We start from the raw sequence: 20584 nt of genomic DNA on the forward strand, positions 1-20584 counted from the left end.
TGTGTTTTGCAAATAAGAAGCCTTTTGAATATATGTGAAAGAAAAACAGCATTTGTAAATTTGCATCATAGGTCATGTGAATAGATTTTTACTATTTTTGAAGGGATTACTCTTTTTGGAAGAGATCCGTTTTATTTAGTGCAGCTTTTGCATTGGGAGGAAAAGCATTACTGAAATAATCTCATTTTGATACGCTAATCTGAATAGATGGGAGTCTCTACTGCATTGTATCAGCAACATCTGAATGCAGCATTCATTTCAGCTGAAAGCTTTGAAATACATTAAAATATAAACTGCTCGATTTAAAAATTAGGTTTTGGGCAGTATTTGTAGAATTATGTGTAACAAAAGTAATTGTTGATCTGCTGAAATTGTATGTACCTTTCATCTCCATCAGTACTAAAGCAGTATTTTACAATGTCTTAGAAACTACAGTTAAAATTGCTTGTATGTGCCCAATTATTAAGGCTGAATTTGAGCAATACACAGGAAAATAATTGAGAAAACTTAATTATCTGGCCTTTGTAGTGATGATTACACAGGGTTGTTTTTTTTTACCTAAGAAACTATAGTAAGAAAGCCAATCAACAAGCCAACAAGCCAGTAACAAGCCAGTCATTGGATAATACAAATGGAAAAACCTACCTTGCAGTGAATCCATTTCTAACTTCATAAAGGTTTCACAAATCAGCATAACAGGGATTAATTTAACTTATGAATTGTAATATATTGAGAGTTCTTGAGGAATTTACTTTCACATTTTGATTTGCATCCAGAAAGTGTCTTTTGAAAAGTTGAATCTCTTCTTGAAACTCGTAAAACAGTTCTGTTTAGCATCAGGCATGGATGGCTTGTTTGCCTTGCCTCATGTTCAGTGTACTTCAGATGTCTAGAAAGGTCACAAAATAGCTTTAGTATACCAGACAATTCTCAAAGGCCTTCTTTAATTTGAGATAAGTGAATAATGAAGTAAAAAAATAAATTATAAAAAAAGAAGTTCGAAATATAGTTTTAATCACTAAAGTTTAAAAGCGCAGTGAGCAGCTTTAAGAGATCTAAGAAATATCTACCACTTAAGTGAATGTGGAGCTTCTTAAATGCCCAAAGAATATGCTGGATGTTTTTTATTTTGTCTTTTAGCTCCCTATATCACTAGAACAGTTTTCAATAGAAAAATAATATTTCAATTTGGAGTTTCAGAATACAAATGTTTGTATTACTTGTTGTAATTTAACAGTTAGAGACTTAGGGCTTTTTCATTGTTTTTGATTTGATTGTAAACAAGCAGCAAACATCAGTATTGTACCAATGCACATCATGTGTCCTGTAAATATTCCCTTAATAGGATTTCAAATTCAGTATCACATAACAGGATGCCTAATGTTGGTGTTTTCAATCTCTCTTCAGAGTTAGTTATTTCTTCTCTCACTTAATACCTGTAGCTAGCTCAGGAAATAATCACTTTTCTTAATTAAAATAAACCTTTTTTATCATTAGATTTTTCTTGCTCCTTCTAGTATTTTTGGGGTTTTTTTTAGTTGTATTTGGTGCTAAGGTGAACAGATGAACTGTTGCCTTTGAACACCTTCCCATGTCTTCTGGTTTTTTCTTATGTTAGGTTCCAGCAGTGATACAGCTCACTGAAATAAGATGTGTAGATCAGGGCAAGAAAGAGAATGTCCCAGGTGCTGTTTCACCTGTGATGATTCAAAGGGCGATCTTATGTGGTTGACTGTGATGTAGAATAAAATAATACATTTCAGTTGGAAGAGACCTATGATAGTCATCTAATCCACCTGTGTATATTGGTACAGCTCTTAAGATGATAAAATTTCTCAGAATGGGAAGGAGGGATTATTAGAAACTGAATAATACTTACATTTACACTTTCCTGAATTAAGCTAGAGAAATTTCTCTAAAACTAGTGCAAGGGGAAAAATTAGATTCTTCTGTTGAGAAAGGAATTTCTGTTATGATCGTATTCCAGAGTTTCAGTACCATACTTAGTATACATTCCAAAGTATTTGGAATTTGGAACAGTATTTCTGTTTTGTTGAGGAAACTATTATTTTTCTGTACTGTCTTACATTCTTTTTAAGGCATTATTTGTTAGATCTTTTGTATAAGTTCAAAAACATCTGCGATATAAGAATACTTTTTTTTCCTGAGATGAGCTAGAAAGTTATCTTACAACTTTATGGTTATTTGTTACCTCCTGGAAATCTTGGTAAATTTTTTGGCTGGTGGGTTTTTTTCTTTTCCTTTTGTTTGGGTTTTGTGTTTTGAGGGTTGGTTTGGTTTGGGCTTTGCTTGTTTTTTTTTTTACCCTTGATCCTTCTCAAGTTCAGAAATTTGCTGTTCTGAAAGATTATAATCAAAGCTACTCTCCCATTCTCTGGCTCCCCCATGAATGTCCTTTTGGTATTGTTAAGTTCCATGTTTCAAATGCATTTGCAGGCCCTGGCACAGGCAATCAAAGAAGCCAAAGAACAGCACCCTGACATGTCTGTAACAAGAGTGGTGGTGCACAAAGAAACCGAACTTGCTGAGGAAGATGAAGACTAAAATCAAAAACGACCTCAAGCAAATACTTCAGGTAAGCTTATGCATATAATTACCATAGGAAAATGTAGCATCAGTTTTCTGTTGCATTCATGTCTTTCAGCTGAGGAATATGGGGCACCTTTAAAACAGGCATTCACGAAAGGGTGAGTTGAAACAGGTGCTAATAGAAGATTGTTAGTGTAAGAATTTTGATCTTAGGTCTAAGCTGTCATTTATTCTTGCAAATGTTCCTATATATGTCTTCCAGTTTTGTCACAATACTCTCATGGCATTTTCTGCGATGTTTGGTCAAGTTGTTACAGTTTATATTGAAGTGAGTTTGAGCTATTTCTGCAAAATATGAAGGATGTGTCACACTTTTCTGTTTACCTGCACATTTATAGTTCTTGCCTCACATTGTGCTTGTTTAGTGGGAAGACTGTGTAGTTTCCAGTAGTGAAAGGACACATTTGGAAGTTTGAGTTTAGTCAGCTAATTCTTAATCCTAAACACACTGAAATTTTTGTCCTTTTAACATTTTCCTGGGTAAGAAGGTAAATGCATTGGAAGCTCAAGTTTTAAAACCTTTTATCAGCTGAAAAAGCTATTTGAAGTAATGTTAGTTTATTAGGCCCACCTTTCTAGGTAGAAAAAGAAAACAAAGAAGGAAAAAATCCACAATACAGCTCTGCTTCATGTATTCCATAGAAAGATCAGGATGAGCACTGAATAATCTGTTCTTGCACTTGTTAGAGGCTAATGTCTCAAAGCTCAGTAACCATTTGGGGGTGTAAAGCTTCAGATTTCCTTTGCTTGCCATGCTGTTAGTACGAGACTCAAGCTTCAGGTTTTTTCAAACTTGATGATTTTGTTGATGGTAGGTTCAGATTAAATAAAAAGGTTTTGTGTGGAAGGGTTAAATACCAATGGGAGAGATTTATAAAGAAATGGAGTTTAAAAACCATTGCTTTAAGCCTTCATTAGGAGACCTCTGATTTTTCACTGATCAGTCTCTGTAGCTGATTTAGCTAGAAGAGCAGCGATGTTACTGGCTCATCTCAAGAAGGAAAATTGCTTTAGTACAACTTAGAGCTTTTATTATGCCATTTGATTAATGTTATTGTAGGGGCAGACAGGGTAAAATAAATATATTTTATATGTTTTAAAGAAATTAGAGTGGTCATGATTCTTGTTTCCCTGGTTCAGTATTTTATACAGTGGTGGTTGTTGCCCATGGAAAAGAGACTTCTATGTCCTGTGCTGACAGGCATTCCCTTAGTATTGAATTAAATTCTTTACCCGAGGAAACTACCTTTTATAAATTTCAACCTGCAGCTTTAGCAGACTTGAGCACAGTCATGAAGTGCCAGGAATATATGAAAAATTATGCACTTGACTTGATTCCAAATTTGGTGTAAGCTACTAGAGGGGAGGATGTTTTTCACATAATCCTGATAATTTGTCATGTTAAAAAGATCCATTTTATTCCTGTGCCTGAATTTCCTAAGAGCTGAAGATTTCACTGTCAAGTATCACTTCTGGGATCCAGAAGAGAAAAGATTCAGATATTGGTTGAGAGGATATAAAGTGTGTCTATTGAATGCTGTTCCATGAAGGATGACCGTAATTGAGGAATTAGACTCTTCCTGAGCTAGTGTGATCACAGATGCATATTTTCAGCTAAAAGACGTAGACTAAAGCCTTAGTTTATTTAATCTGCCTACAAGTGTCTCTTTTCTTAACATCTGGGTAGTAGTGGGGGTACCTGTGTGTGGCTGAGGGAGGGGAGAGCTGATATACATTGCTAGCTGTTGACACAGTCAGTTAAGAGACTGCCTGTGGTGGGGTATTGGGGTGAGAGCTTTTCTCATCTGCTGGCAGAATTGTTGGATTTCATCACTGAACATGTAACTCTTCCGAGAGTTTGTCCTGAACTCCTACTATGTGCACTACTGCATAGAGCAGCAATGTCAAATGCTGTGGAGAATATGAGGATAAGAGTAGGATGCCTGCCCTCTGCCTGAAGTCAGGAAGTTTATCCACCTTCTCTGTCAAAGTGGTTCTACTTGCATTTCCTGACCTCATACAGATTGTGCTAGAACTACAATGTTTATTTGGATTGTGTGTGTTTAGACAGTATCTTCTGGCCAGTTTCTCTCTGAGCTTCTCACCATGTAAATTTACATGTTTGAGCTGCCTACGGGAAATTTCTTCAGATTTGGTCAGGTTATTGTGTGTTTGAAAAAGAAGTTAGTAATTTTTGCTCATAAATGTACAAATCAGGAGAAAACATGGATCACGTTCAGAAGTGCTAGATCAACACTCACTTGGATATTAATGTTATAGCATTAATACTTTTAAAAACTATTTTCCCATTAGATAATGGTAGAAACTCTGCATAACAATGGAGCTGGGGGTTGATTGTGAGGCATGGGGGAAAAACACAGATCTCTGTTTTTTCATGGTACCTTTATTTCAGCGTTCAGTTGGATTTGTTTCGTAGCTTTGTTGCTTAGTGACACTGAAAATGAGTATAACATGTGTGCTCCAGATTTGCTTTGAAAGCACAGGAGAGAACAGGAAACTGTACTGAACTGTGAGATAGGGGGTTGTCAATGAGTCCCTACATCACATGAATGTTCTAGAAGGCTTGGAAAAATACACATTACTTTTGTGAGAGCTGTTTGCAGTAAGGAGAATGCCTGTGCTCTGGGTGATTTCAGTGGTCCCTGGGTACACAGCAACATTAAACATGCACACTCAGACCACTCCTCGCATATTTTCAGCACTTCCATCGCAGGATCTAAGGTAGAAAGATACACTGAGACAGCAGAACAGATGGTTTGGATTTGCAAGGTTTTGCTATTATATGTGCTACCATCACATTTTACATTTATTATTAATCAGTGTGAATTTAAAGGTCTTGTGAGCAGGGATTGCCTCTTCTCTTCTATGTGTGTAGAATGTGCCAGCTTCTTCATCCTTAATCCAGAATCAGTGTTCAACGGAATCTATCCCATAGGAGTAATTACATCTTTCTAGAAGAGGCTGTGTCATGGGAGGAAAAAGTTATCTTGGTGCGTTTGCACCTCATTTCTACATTACTGTTCAGCTGCAAAGTTGATTCCATTCATTCATCAAATATTTAACTACTTTGTAAAAATTTTATTTGGGGGAAAAAAGCATTCGAAGAATTCCTTCCATTGGTGGAGGGTTGTGTGTTTTTGAATTTTGGAAACATATATATTGTGGAATGGTTGTTTGCAAAGTACCAGAGTGTGTCAGATGTTCTTGTCTGTGTTTGCCAATTACTTTACAGGCTCATGGTCTGTAATGCTTGTGTGAGAGCAAAAGAGGACATTTCTCCGTGCTGCTTTTGTGTCAGACCTGGAGACTTGTTTGACTGATGATGCCTTTCAGTTAAACTTCAGGGAAAAAATTTAGTGGTCTAAACAAAAGCAAGCCACCTGAAGTGCCTTGAGTATCTGTCAAGAGCCCTTTGCTCTCCTGTGCTTAGGCAATGGACTCATGCAATGAATTTTGTGTTAATTCTGTGTTTCAGATGAAAGCTCTGATGACTATAGCAGTATTCTTTGTGTAGACTTGTTTCCTCTAATAAAAAAAATACTGCATTCTAATTCTGAGGGATTGCTGGATTGAACAAGAACCTTCCTTTTTTATTTATGCTTTGTGTTGTGGTTTAAAATTGTCAGTAAACTGTGCAAGGGGCCATAATTAAAATTACATGAGAATTTTGGGACAGGAAAAATGCTCTAAAGCAAGATGAGTACTTGGAGAAAGTGTAGTACTGTTTGCCTAATGTTTGAAGGGGATTTTAGTCAATACAACATTGTTTTTATGAAATAACCTTCCCTTTCCTGTGAAAAAAACCCTAAGAACCCTGCATAGAGAAAGTTAATTTCTCACTCTGATGTGACATTCATGTGGTATACGTTACAAATGCTTATGTAACCTTCCACCTCATTTTTTCTTCCAGAAATAAAAATGATACTGACCACGAAGAACTGTAACCATTCCAAGTCGTCACTACTCCACTGAATCCACCAGGCCTAGCAATGATGACCAGATGTTCACGACTTAAATGCCAATACCAAACTCCATTTTAACATCTTTGGTCTATATTCCCTTACAATCTTTCTTGTTTATTTTTATAACCACTTCTTAACAATCTTAGAGGATTTTTTTAAAATGAAGTTTTAGAGGGTATGATCTTCTTTTGCACAAATACTTGTATTTTTTGAAACCAATTATTAATTATATGAAAGTGAACAAAAGAAATCTGGAAAGCATTGTTCACTGGAGCAGGTGGTAATTGTGCAGGAAGGAGGATCTTTACTAATTTAGATATAGGTTTTTTCAAATATTTCAAGTAAAATCTCTTACTGGAGTAATTTACAGATTTTTTTTTCAGATTATTTGGGTAAATATATGATATCACATTACGAAGTTTTTTATAAAAATAAAACATTTGCTAAAATTTGAAAAAATATATTTCTTTGAATAAATTTTATACTGTATCTCTGGAACTCTTTCTGTTCTAAGGTTCTCCTCTCTGTAGAGCAGAGATGGTGTGGCAGTCTGTAGAGGAGAAGGAGTTGCAGACACATTTCTTCTGACTGAGCACTGTGTTCTTTTTGCACTTTGGTGCCAATGCTCAACTTTTTGCAGACTTTTTGCTGTCTGCAGCATTCCAGATAAGGAAAGAAGGAAGAACAAAATATCTTTCTCTTTTTCCAACAAGAGATGATCTAGGCAGCTTAAAACCGTAGTGCTTTTTTTCTTACTGTGTCCCAATTTCAATACTTCCATTATTTGAATACATGTGTAGAATGCTCGCTTGCTATTAAACCTCACTGTGTCTCCATGTTAGAACTGACATTTCTGTTACAAAGAAGGTATATGTTTCACATGCTTCCTCTAATGGTTAATGCAGGTTTTTGGGATACTGAATAAAAGGTGTAAGATGGACTACATTCATAAAATAATAAGAGAGTACTATCAGTTGATACTGCCATGGCAAAAACCTGTTAATTATATTGGGGTTTATTTTTAATTTGTTCTTGCAGGGGGGTTGTTTGTTTGGGGTTTTTTTTGCTGTTGACTCTGTGTATAGTTAAAATGCCAAATTAGATTTATAGTAGCTTGAAGTTGTATTAAGTGATATTTTGCTTTCTGTAATTCTGTTATAAAATAAAGTTGTTTATTCTCTGTATGACTTTTGGCACTCAGACATAAGCTTGGAGGATATTTAAAGTGAGCAGATTACTTCTGAGAACTGCAATTCTAGAGGTCACAGAACCTTAAAAACAGGGATTAGTGCAAGAGGTCTGCAGGGCTGCCAGAAGGGTGGCATGATTGCCTGATACTTCAGTAGCAGGGTTTTTTAAACATCTTCCAATAAACATCCTGATTTCTGTAGTTCGGAGAAAAATTTTTCAGTTGCAAAAACACAGGAGATTTGAACATCACAGTGGAAGTTAAAATGCCCCTCAATCTGCAAGTGGTTCTACTGAGTTTGTTGAGTTAGGATCTACTGTGGTTTTCAGATAACAAAACAAATCATAAAACTTCTCACTACGTTCTTCTTCACTTCTGAGCAATGTATTTTTGGTGCTATTCTCAGTTTAGATGGCTGCCATCTGTCAGCATGCTTATGTAACAGAAGTTCCGTGTTAGCTTTGGCTCTGCATAGTTTGAATAACATAAGACAACAGTAACAGAGATGTTAATTTCTGTACATATGTAGTCATTCTCAATTGCATCCACTTTACCTGGAAAATTAGCAGATAACAGTTTTGCCTGCTTTCCTTCTAAAACAGAGATACTCTGCCTTTCAGAAAGGGGAAGAGAACCCCATCCAGCCTGATAACAAAACACTACCACAGCACTGCTTTAGTAGGGAGGTTGTCAAAGAAATGGCAAGTTTGGGATATTGTAAGTGTAGGTCAAAATGGACACATATGCATTTAGAAGGATGTCTCAGTGAATTTTTCCTGTAAAAGCGAAAGAAAAAGCTATATAAAAATCTTTAAGGTATTTTTGATATGGTGTAGTATGAGTTGCATGTCTCATTTGATGGGAGGAAAGCATATTACTTGAACTCATTGATTTGGATTGGTCTGATTAGTTAGACACTAGATCAATATGAGTTTAATTGCAATTGTATTTAATCCTTAAAACTGCAAATATAATATTCTTGAAACAATATTTTCACTGAGCTATTTCTTCAAACACTAATAAAACCTTTTGTCAGCAAAAAAATAATAGTATTTTCTGGTCAGCATAGTTTGTGCATAGCTGTCACTTGCACTGATTAAACATGTACTAATTAAACAGCCATTGTCATGCAGAAAAACATAAGCTCTAAGTATGATCAGTCCTAAAAATAGTAGTTTTGCAGTAATTATTCCAATGTTCTGAAATATATTGCAATTCTGATGAATTTTCATTGTTACTTTTTTATAAATTATATATCTACAGCAAAAACTACAACATACAAAAAAAGAAATTGTTCTCAAGGCACTTCACAAGCCAGCTTTATAATACATGGGCAATTTCAAATAATACAATTACAGACCCATTTTCCAGTAATTAATTCCGCTTAAATACTTAGAAAAGTGAGTCATGTGGGTCTTACACAAAAACACTTAATACATCTTCCTTTTTAGTAATGATAACCTAAGGGTTCATAATAAATGTTGGACTTGTTCTACAGATTGTTTCCTAGATAAAGGTTTTGTAAAGCGCAAGCATGTAACTCCAATGAAAAACTTTAAACCAAAGATTTATTGTTCAAAGCAGTGAGCAACTATGGTACAAAGTGTTTTTTGAAGTATTCTTCTATTTGACAATTAAGCTGAATAGCACCTTTAAGTTTGGCCACAGAAGACATCAAGCAGATGGAATAAAATAAATACTGAGTTTACTACTAACTCAACTTTCCCAGATCTCTGTCTCTGAGGTTACTGGTATTTGCCTTGGGGTGTGTGTAAGTATAATTACTATACTAGAAGGCAGTACTTTCCCAAATATTCCAGCTTTGAGCGATTTTCAAAGACCTAAGGGTCTATCAGTCTTTTATATTTATCTGCCTCTGATGTTTGGCTAATTGCTTTTAAAAAAATTTCCTCTGGCAGTCATTTTAACCATTCTGTGTGTCTTAAGGACAAAGAGAACCAAAACCCTTTGTGTCTTTTGAAACTGCCCCTGCTCTAGCTTCCTTGGACAGCATCACTGCAGATACTGGAATAGACAACTAACAATCCCTCTCTTCAGTTGTTCCCCAGCCAAAAGTGATTTCACAATCCTTTATAATTTTGCCATCTTTCTCTGTACCTTTCCACCTTAGAGTGTTGAGACTTTAAATTTTGTTCTGGGAAGTGAAGGGGAGGCAGTCACAGGCAGGAAGGTTTTAAATGAGCTTACTGGTTGTAGATTGAGCAGAGTCATAACTTCACATTATTGCTAGAGACAGGAAGAGAGAGGACTCCTCAGTGAGAGCAGTAATTGAAAATCAGTTATTTCCTTGTACTCACTCTCTTCGTATATGTTCAGATAATGCTTGTATAATTTATCTAGACAAATATTTAGTTCTATGGTATTACTTAAAAACATATTTTTCCTTTGTGAAGGAATTACATAGGATATGTTTATATGATTCATGCCAGCAGCATGAAAACACCTTTCTTGACACTGTTCAGTAATGAAACTGAAAACAACAAGGCCTGAGAATTTTCATTTCATGTTACTAAATTGTGAATGTCAGATCCTCCTACATGTTAGCAGTTACAGCTCAATAAATGTATGTATATAGTAGTATTTTCAATATCCATACCACCATTTTACAGTGAAGTGCTGTTTAAGAGTGTTACCACTTCTTGACATTTCAAATCTCCCCATTCTCAGGTACACTGGAATTTACAAAATCCGTTTTCATTCTGTATTTTTACATGTGGTCCTGGCCAGTCTTTTCTTGGGCACTGAGAGATAAGTGTTTGAGCTTGTGTATGTTACAATTTCTTTAGCATCTGATCAATATCCCAGATCACTGCTCTAAGAAGGCAGCATCCCTCTTAAATGTAGAAAGTAAATTCTTTGCAGCAGTGGTCTCAGCTTTCCTGCAAAAGATTGTGTTTGCAATTGCAAACAATAGTCTCATCACCTGTGCCTTTTCTGTGTTATTTGCATAGATGTAAACCAGTGTGATGAATTCTGTCTTTTTAAAAATTGGGTAGTGTTAAAATGGGAGAGGACTGTAAAGGTACTTGCTATTGAAATTCTGTTTTCTCCACAGGCTTTGATAAACTGCAGTGTTTTTTTAAACCTGTGATCATGGCCTCATTAGTATTTCTATAAAATTATTCCAAGGAATTCTTAAAAGCCTGTGAGAATTGAACCTGTGCAAACCACACACAATCTCAGAACAGGACGTTATCCACTCTGTTCTTGTAGGATGGTTAATGACAAACAGCTTTAATGGGAGGTAATTGCAGACAGCAATCACTAGCAGACAGGGACAGTAAACACTGAGGACAGTAATGATAGTCACTTCTCATTCCTCACCAGTTTGGGCTTAAACTTGAGAGTCAGGATCAGAGAAACTAAAAGACAGTAGAACTTGCAAACAATTTGAGTTGCATTTTTGTGGGCCATCTGCCGCAACCAATCTGAGATGCACTAAAAATTGTGCATCTACAGCTAGGGGAGAGTGGGGGGAAGATTTTTTTTTAAAATGTGTGTCAGTTGATACACAAAAAAGATAGCTCTATGCTTATGCAGTTTTTTATTTGAAAAGTTAATCCATTTGTCCTTAAAGGAGAATAATAGCTGTTTTACAGAATACTGACTGAATCATTTCATGGTTTCAAAATTTGGCATTGTCAGTCAGCAGAGAGAAGTCCTTTTGTTTCCCATTACTGTTATAATTTGCTTCCAAATTCTATGAAAAGGATACTTTACAAAACCCACAATCTTTCCCAAAGTGTGCAAGCTAATAAAAAAATGTCAGTTCCCCTTCAAAACCCTTTTCAATTTCCCAGATGTCGGTGCTTGATAGGAACTTTTTATTCATGCATCTCGATTTAATAAGGCTGCCTGCCTTGTATGTGCCGGCTCAGCTCTCTCAGGAGCTCGTTATGGAGCTTTCTCCTTGGTAAGCCAGGGAAGGGCTGGTGGGGAAGGCACTGTCCCTCCCCCCAAATCCTGTGTCACACAAGGAAACCATTGCAGGAGGTCTTTGGTCTCTGCTGAGCTGCACAAAGTGCCGCTTGGAGCTTACAAGAACTCCTTGAATGGCGGCAGCTGTTCCATTAGGGTGGCACAGCACTAAACCTTCTCTCCAGTTTTGTTTTCCTCTGTGGTATTTATTTACAGCTGGTTATTGCTAAACCTGCAGCACGAAGTACTGGGTTTAAGCTTGCTTCCTGAGACCTGAGCTCCCTTAAATGTCCTTGAGTTCTTGTATTTGTTTTCCCTTTGTCTGAATCTCCTGGGTTTCTTCCACTGGCCATGGTGATTCAGGAAGGCATTCCTGGGGTCTTGTGCCATGTCCATTTCCTCATCAACTGAAAAATAATCCAAACAACACAAAAATTCCTTAAGAATATACTGTTTTCTTATGGTGAGTTTTTATAAAAGACCTGGCATATATTAAGAACTAATCTTGTTAAGGTGAAGGTGTCTAAGTAACACACTGGTATTAGTTTTCCCATGCTCCTAGAAAAAAGTCTTCTGAGTGTGAGACTGCAGCTGTTACTATGCCCAGTGAAGCTCTAACACAAATTATTGACATCAGCAGAAATGCTCTATTTTCATTTGCCTCCACAGCTTTCAATCAGAGTGAAACCCTTAAACAACAACCAAGTGTGTAGTTAGCTTATACAGGCAATTCATGTTCTACTTTGCTGTGGCTGTCCTGTGAGAACATCAACCTGGCATTATCCTCCTGATGCTGCCTATGGTACAGACAGACCAGAAAAATGCTCACTGCCCACATAACTGGACATCTTCAGAACACAGTGCTGTGTGGAGGTTGGAGATTTTTTGAAGAAGACTGGAAAAACAGAGAAAAAAAATAGAAAAAAGCCCCTTGTCATTGGTAATTGTTCAGGAGAAATATGTTTTTTTCTGCTGTTTTTTTAGATGATTTAGTTTTATTTATAAGGTATTTATGCTAATCTTCTTTCTTGCTGCACAGAGAAAAATGCTTATTTAATGAAGCAAGATAGCCTTGATTTTAGTAATGACAAGTTCTCTCCTCTTTTCTTTTGTTTTTCTTCTTTGTTTTTTTGGGTTTTTTTTCCAAAAAAAGACATCTAAGGAAATAGGTAGCTGAAACCTGCTGAATTTCTGATGTTCTGTAGGAGAGCTGGCATTTGAAGGAGTCTGTTCTCAGGCTTCTCTGTGGCTGTTTCTTTCACCTGATGGTCTTAAGCTGAAGCTGGCTCTGCTTGCCTGTATGAGGAGAGCTGCTCAGGATGTTTTGTGTAAGTTGGCTGGAGACCAAAACAGTAGGTTGTACTCTGACAGTCTCAGCTCAAGAAAAAGAAGATCTTGGAGTCAGAGCTGGGAATGCAATGCCCATAGTATTGAATAGACAGGAATTCATCTTGCATCCTCTTGAGAATTCCAGACAGAACACCTGTGATCTACAGACTGAGTTTCTCCTTTCCTGAGGCATTGAAAAGCCAGATGATTCCCTTCAAGCATCCTTCTTGGTTGTGAAAGAGAGAAGCACGGCAGCAATATTCCTTTGGCAAATTAGTCTGCCAACTACTTCATTCACCTCTCCCTTACACCCTTGATTGCTAATCTTAGAAAATTAAGGAAACTGCTGCTTGCTTAAACTCATTACAAATCGAAAGCTAAAATTTTTGTGCCTTAAGAGGAGCAGAATTTAACATCTGGTGCTGTAGATTATTTACAGACCTGCAGAAAGTGTAGCTGAGGAGGATATGAGTGCTGTGAAAAAAGGCAGGACAGTGTTTCAGCAGCTGACCATGCATCACGAATGCAAATGTCTGTGGGTTTTTTTCAGATGGGTTCATCTGGCTTAATGAAAGTATTGTCTGAACCTCAGAAAAATACCTGAACTGGTAGGATCAGTAGCCCCCCTGCTTTTCCTGGCTTGCTTCAGCCTAGCTGGAATAGAAAAGCAGGAGCATCACCAGGTAACAGTGAGTTCAGTAGCAGCTCAGTATTATTTCATAATAACTGATGTGTGACTTAAACATCTGAGCACAGAGCTTATAATTTACTGAAAGGGGAAATACCTGCTTTTATCCTAAGTCAAATGCGATAATTTCACTAGCTTCCATTTCAACCATGTCAAAGAAAGAGCTCTAAGTACTTAGACTTCCTATTCCCTTATTCCCTATAGTTACTGAATTGCACAATGTTTTTTCATTGCCAAGGAGTTTTTTGGTTGTTATATTAGTATGTGAAAAACCATCAGCACCTTGTTCTAAGGATAATCTGTAACCCAAGGCAGGGCTGGGTTAGGCATGGGGAGCAGGCTTCCCTTGCAGATTAATTCAGTATCTGAAAGCACATCTTGGGCAGGAAGTCTTCAAGTTTTAGCAGCCTGAAGGCAACTTGCAAACAAACACACTTTCTTTATTAAAGCCTGGGATCTAAATGCCTGGAGATGTTACACAGATCGGGAAGTTAATTTTATATTTCTGGCTACATATGACCTTTCTTATGTTAAATGGCCCAATTTTCAGGATAGAGCAAAATGTGAGTGCACAAAGTATAGTGTTTGGCCTGGCATCTGAGATTTCTTTCCTAGCCTTGCACTGGTGGGTAAATCCTTCTCCTGTTGGGCTGATGCACACTGGACCAGCTCAGTGAGAAACCTCAGCTGATCTGCAGAGCCCTGTGGACAGGACTGACCTGTCTGCCCCAGCCAGGTCCCTGCTAGAGCTGAAACCTATAGTGGGAGAGCTGTGAAACAACAAATCCCAAGCAGGATCCTCACCCAGCTATATCAAGAAGCATCTGAAACTTACAGAGAAACTCCAGGCTGTCCTCTTAGCTCTCCTGCCACTCCATATGGAGAAAAGGTTCAAAAGACAGATAATTTGAGGAACAAGCTTAGCCCAGTGTCTGTGAGAGTGTTTTCAAAGGGCTGAAGGAATGAATGGTTGAGGCCTCTGATCTGAACATGCCCCAGTGCTGCCTTGGCAGCTGGAACCCTAAAACAAGAGCATGTGTGAATCTGCTGCTGCAGCTGGGACCCAGACGTGGAAGGCATGAAGATCATCCCATCAAGACTGGACAGTCTGTGGTACAGGATTTTCCTTTCTAAAAGGAATTCCCTGGCTGCTACAAATGTAGCCCAGTTGGTTTCTGTGACCAGCCTCGATTCTCAGTATGTGTTACAATCACTGTGCATTTGCTTTGGGGTGGGTGTTTGTTTTGGTTTTACTCAGAAAATAGATTTTTGAAGTGAGTATAAGCTGGTTTTAAAATAGAAAAGGCAACGTGGAAAATGTGCATTTAGGTCCAAAGTAAAAGCAAATACATTCTTTTGAAAGAACACAGATGTACTCGAAAGCCAGTTACTTACGGGGCGTAACTGCTGCTACTTGTCTCACTGAAGACTTGCACAGTGTAAGCGCAGAAGAAAATGATCTGTACTTTAACTTCCCTATTATTTTTTTTATTCTGGTTGCCCCTCCTATAATGTAAAACAGTAAAATCTTCTATGGTATGGTATATAAAACTACAATTTTAAGTGAGGGGTCAGTCCAAGTTCTAATCAAATACCTGTAGTGTTTTTCAAATAGAAAATGGTCTAAAATACAGTACAACTTCATAAAATTATTTCTGGTCATAGTTCGGTTTAGTTAATGGTACAAGCTTAAGTTTTCTATTGAATGAGACGATTTGTCTGCTTACCCAGTCTTTGTCCCAGAGTCCTGACTCACCTTCTCTTAGTTTGATCCTGAAGTAGGCAATTAGCAGCAGCAGGAGTAAAGTCACAGGCATAAAGATCCCAGCAAAGAGAACATAACCAGGCAGCTCCCTCACAAACACTGACAACACATAACCCACGCTCATTTTCCTCTCTGGCAGCAGTGCCAAGCCAGATCTCTAAGGTCTCCAAGTCTAGACCTTATTTATCCTTCTTTCATCCTTTTTTCCCTGATGGGCATTCTGCCCTTTGCTCAGGCCATTATCTCTTTGGACTTTGGTTTGTTTATGTAGGTCTGTGAACCCAGTAGTACTGGAGTTCACTCGCCAAGTTACTCAACAACAAAGTTTAAAAGTGTGTATTGAAGTAATGTAGGGCTTTGAAACCTTTGGATATGTTGGGCTGGGCAGGGCTCGGTATGTGAGGCTGCTGCTGCCTTTTGAGCAGTGTGGCTTCTGTCATCTGCTAACCCTGTAGGAGCCATTCTGAATAATAAGCACCCCCTTTCTAGATATGTTATTAATTTTACAGTAGATCTCAAATGCTCACTCAGGGTGAGGACCCTGTTGTACATAACATACCACACAGGCATATGTGTGTTCTCTACTCTGAGGAGTTTTCAGACCAAACCATTGAGGCAAGGAGCAAGTGACTGAGGTAATGCTGTACCAACAGCATTCTTTCCACACAGCAGCTGCAGAACAGTGAAACTCAGGGAGGTTTCTTTCTTAATAAAGTTGAAAATGTATGTTTTTGGAGGGGCACAGAGGATTCAAGAACCTTTTAACTGTTCAGGTAGCTGTGTTTGAGCAGTTCAGTGTGTTCAGTTTTTCCCATGTGGTCACCAGCCTATGGCAGAACTGTACCTAGCATAGACTGATTGCCTTAATAATTTTTTTTAAGAATGATTAGTCATTTTGTAGGCCTCTGCACCTTCAGGTTTACAAGCCTATTGAGAGCAGTTCTGTCCAAGCACCCAGAAAGACTGTATGAGATTTGCTTGACTTACTGGGTAGGTGGGTAGGCTGGAGCCAAGGGGAAATGTAGTCGATTTTTAGGCTTTCGGGGGAAAGAGGTAATTCTGTGTTCACCTTGTTTTCTTCACCAACTGTTTTCAAAAGGCAAACAACCTTACCCAAAAACTATTTGAAGTTTGTAAATTTTTTGAACTGTAAGATATTAGAGGCACTCCCTTTTTGATTATTTATGGAGAATATAATGTTTACAGGCAAACTGCTTGTTTTGTTAATCACCTGTTGTTGTAATTAATAAAAGAGCAAATGGGGTTTGTCTTATTTCTTGCTTATACTTGTTCAGCTTCAGATTCTAACCATTATATCTTATTTTGCCTTTTCTCACAAGATGTTTGACCTCATTCGTAAAGTGCTTTATGATCTACTGATGAAAAGCATGGATTAAAAGCCAGATGGTGAGGATATTAATATTATTATAGGCCCATCTGTTGCCAGATGATTCCTTCCTTGAATAGATACCTGTCAGCTGTGATCAATAAATTCCTTAGACTTTTTCTTTGTGCATGGAAAGTTAATTCAGGTTGGGGGTTTTTTTAAATATTGTGATTGTTACTGTTCCAGTTTGCAAAACAGTTGCAGTATTTGATGAATACTCCTCTGGCACATTTTTTTAATTCCTTCCTAACCGGTGTTCTTAAATAAAAATACCTTGAGTAATCAGAGAACTCCGTCTTTGAGGGTGAAGTCTGTGACTGAATTCTGACCACCGTGACGTTACAAAATGAGCCAGGAGATATTTCTCTTTGGTACACTTGTTATGGATCGTAATGACATTTATAGGAGCTAAATACCTGCATACAAGGGCAAAACACTCACTTGATTTTAAATTGGTTTCCTTTGTGTGCCTGTGATGCAATTTCTTTCTGTCAATTGCAAGTCGGGGGAGGTGAAGTAAGTAGCTGACTTGCTTGTCACAGCTGCCTCTGGTGGATCAGGCAGGTGATGGATTGGAAGTGGTTAATTTCTGCCCAGGAAGGATAAGAAAATTCTCAACCCTCGACATTTGTACAACCTCCTTGTGAAATGGCAGGTGCCAGCTCTGGTCTCAGCATTTACGTGAGAAACAAAACTTGGTTTGTGGCTGCTACATGTGGCAGATGTGTAATGCAAGTTTCCATACTGAAGCAGAATAAACATGGTGGGAACAGGGTTAAACACACTTTTACCATGAAGGCAGTTCATTTCCTACCTGGGCTGGCTGGGATGGTTTGTGCAAAGCCAAGAGGAGCTCTGCTGCTGGACAGGCAGTGGCGTTTGGCAGCGTGGGGCTTCTGCTCCCCAGCAAGCCCCGGTCCCAGAGGCAATGCCTCACGTGTCATCTGCCACAGCCAGGGGAAAACTGAGAAATGTGGGCCAGGCGTGGATTAGTAACACAAGAACATATGGTTTCCTGGCTGATCTGTGGAGCTTTGGTGTGTTTGGGAAAATAGATGGATTCACAGCTTTGCGAACTTGTCACTGACTTCTCACCCACTGGACAAATGGAAAAGATTGCTTCTTACCCCTATGGCACTGCAGGGTGGGTGTGCCCAAAGTTTGCTTTGCTTTCTGGTTAACAGGGATTTCAGCCATTTCTAAGTTTTCCTTTTGGCTTGAATCAGAAACTTAATTTCCTGTGAGAGGGAATTTAAGGAACATTATTTTACAGCAAATGAAACTCGTATTTCAGCTATGTAATTTTGATTATTTGCATGAAATATGAACACAAATGAATTAATTCAAACTTCAAATGACTTTCTATTTCCCAAAATTGCCAACTCACACCAGATATTATGAACATCACACCTACCTTGTTGGAAGGAATTACTTTTACTGCTCATCTTTGTGTGTGTATGTGTTAAGGACACATATTTTCACACACATTCTTGTTGAATATTTTCTTTCAATCACAGTTTCCAAAGGAAAACATTCCCTTAAAATTTCTAGATGGTTTTACTAGGAAATATAAAAAGGCAAAGAATTGGTGCTGAGGGGAAAGAGTAAGATGTGCCTGTAAAGACTGAACCACAATAAATTTTTAAAAATCCCAGATTATTGCAGGTGCTTGAGAGCCTTTTGGGCAGAAGCCAAGATGCTTGGCAGAGCTGAGGCTGCACTTTCTTAGGGAAGACACTGTAAAAGGTGCTGTGAGACTGAAGCTTTTAGAAAAAAAAAATAAAATCAATATTTTTGTCATTATGGTGGAAAGAGGAAGTAGGAGTTTGGTCCTGGGTCAGTAAGGACAGAGCCTTCCATCACACACCCGTGGGTCAAAACTCCTGTTCCTCCCTGAGCCAGGTCTGGAAATGGCCCCACAGGGCTAGATATTCCCACAGGTGTCCCTAGCCCAGGACACATGTTGGTAAGCTGGGCAAGGCTGTTGGTAAGTTGGTAAGTTTCCACTGCTCAGAAAACACATTTTGGATGAAAAAGAGCTTTAGTTCTCTGGTCTATCAAGGCACAATATTTCCTGAAATGTATATTAATTTTATTGAATTTAAATGCTAAATGAGCATTTAAATGTCATCTTTATAATGGATGTTCTGCTAGAACATTGTGTTGGTTTTGTTTGGCCCACAACATCAGCAAGGTATCTTTAGCATCTGAGAGAAATTTAAACCCTTAAAAAGCTCTTGTGGTAGGCCTGAAGAAGTGTCTGAAGGGTTGGGAGAAGGTTGGCATATCCCTGTGTTCATGAGTTAGTTTTTCTTAGTCCACGTTTTGCTAGTGAGTGGGGAGGGGTACAAAGATGGCTCCTGTGTGTCCTGTGTGAAGGTTCTGGAAGTGTTCACCATGTCCAGCAGAGCCAATCTCTGATGGCTCTGAAGATGATGGACAAAGCTGCTGGCCAAGTCTGGGCCAGTTAGAGATGTTAGTTACACCTTTGTGAAAATATGTTTAAGAAGTAATCAAAACAATGTGAGCATGCACTTCTTTTTAGCTAGAGGAGGAGGAGGAGTTAAGAATACGTGAGGGAGAACAGCATGGAGACACCAAGGTCAGTGGAGAAGGTGGGGGAGGAGGGGCTCCCAGTGCCGGAGCTGAAAACTCTCTGCTAGCCGTGGTGAAGGCCATGGGGGAGCAGGAGGTCCCCCTGCAGCCCATGGAGTCCACAGGAGTGCAGAAATTCACCCACAGCCCATGCCAGAGGAGCAGGTGGATGCCTGGAGAAAGCTGTGATCCAGCTGGAGTCTCATCTAAAGAGTTAAAATTACAAAGGCCATGCAAGGGAGAGAAAGGCCTTGCTCCAGGGATGGAAGCAGCCTGACCTCAGCTCAGGAGAGTCTGCACCTTATGGACAAAGAGACTCATGTTGCAGCAGGATTCGGGCAGGATGTTGCTCATGAGATTGGACCCACACCAAAGAAGTTCCCAGAGGACTGTCTCTCGTGGGAGGGACCCCGTGGCTAAGTAGAGAACCTCTTTTCCTGATTGGACTGACCAGAGAACAAACCCCTCACCCTGCCCCCTGCCCATGCTGTTGTTTGCAAGGAGGGAAGTGGGTGAGCAGAAAAAGTGTCTTAAAAGGGAGGGGGTGAGTGAAGAAACGGTGTTTTAAAAGCTATTTTTACTTCTCATTGGCCCTCTGACTTTGTTAGGTTAAAAAATCACTTTGCAACTGTAAGTTTTCATCCCCTGTTTTTCCCTTTTTTCTCAGCGCATCCTCCCACTGGTCCTTTATCTCAGCTCTTGGGCTCTGTGTATGTGTGTGTTGAACAGGTTTTTTTCCTCTCCTCTTGCACAGCTGTGGCAAGGGAGAGCAGAGAGAGAGCAGATGTCATAGGTGCCTGGCATTTGGCCAGGGTAAAACCACAGCATACACCAAAATAATTTATTCTCCTTTCCAGCATAAATTCAATAAAGGTTATTAGATTGGGTAGTTTGATATTTTTATTATTACAGGCAATTTCATTTCCTTCCATGTCCTTTGCAGAATCCAATAAATTGATTGAGGCTTGTTTTTTCAAAAAGCACTTAGCCTTTGTTTGAAAACATCAGGAGATGGAGAATCATCTATCTCTTTCCATGCCTTATTCATGATGTAAAACACTCACTTCGTGTCTGGTTTAGAGCTTCTTGTGTTTCTGCT

At 38.6% G+C, this 20584-nt stretch overlaps 2 protein-coding genes across 3 annotated transcripts in view; one reads left to right on the top strand and one right to left on the bottom strand.

Moving 5' to 3' along the window:
• EPB41L2 (erythrocyte membrane protein band 4.1 like 2) overlaps positions 1–7777 on the top strand; it is a 102180-nt gene extending 94403 nt beyond the window's left edge. For both annotated transcript variants that reach the window (XM_085055961.1, XM_085055962.1), the window contains 2 exons: positions 2458–2596; positions 6542–7777. In XM_085055961.1, coding sequence (XP_084912087.1) covers positions 2458–2565 — 108 coding nt within the window. In that variant the 3' untranslated portion in view covers positions 2566–2596; positions 6542–7777. The remainder of the gene's footprint in view (positions 1–2457; positions 2597–6541) is intronic.
• Positions 7778–11332: 3555 nt separating this feature from the next.
• On the bottom strand, positions 11333–15757 carry SMLR1 (small leucine rich protein 1). The gene is made up of 2 exons (XM_085055963.1): positions 15495–15757; positions 11333–12128 (listed from the first exon to the last, which is right to left on the bottom strand). The coding sequence occupies exons 1-2, from the start codon at positions 15625–15627 to the stop codon at positions 11932–11934; spliced, it is 330 nt and encodes a 109-aa protein (XP_084912089.1). The 5' UTR covers positions 15628–15757; the 3' UTR covers positions 11333–11931.
• Between the last annotated feature and the right edge of the window lie 4827 nt (positions 15758–20584).

Source organism: Lichenostomus cassidix, chromosome 3 (assembly GCF_008360975.1).
Source record: "Lichenostomus cassidix isolate B80296 chromosome 3, HeHo_3.0, whole genome shotgun sequence".
NCBI lineage: Eukaryota > Metazoa > Chordata > Aves > Passeriformes > Meliphagidae > Lichenostomus > Lichenostomus cassidix.

Bases quoted from the DNA above. Each gene is read 5' to 3' on its own strand.
- SMLR1 (XM_085055963.1), bottom strand. From the start codon at position 15,627: ATGAGCGTGGGTTATGTGTTGTCAGTGTTTGTGAGGGAGCTGCCTGGT. The intron at 12,129-15,494 runs GTGAGTCAGGAC...ATTATTTTTCAG, and splicing joins CAGGATCAAACTAAGAGAAG to TTGATGAGGAAATGGACATG.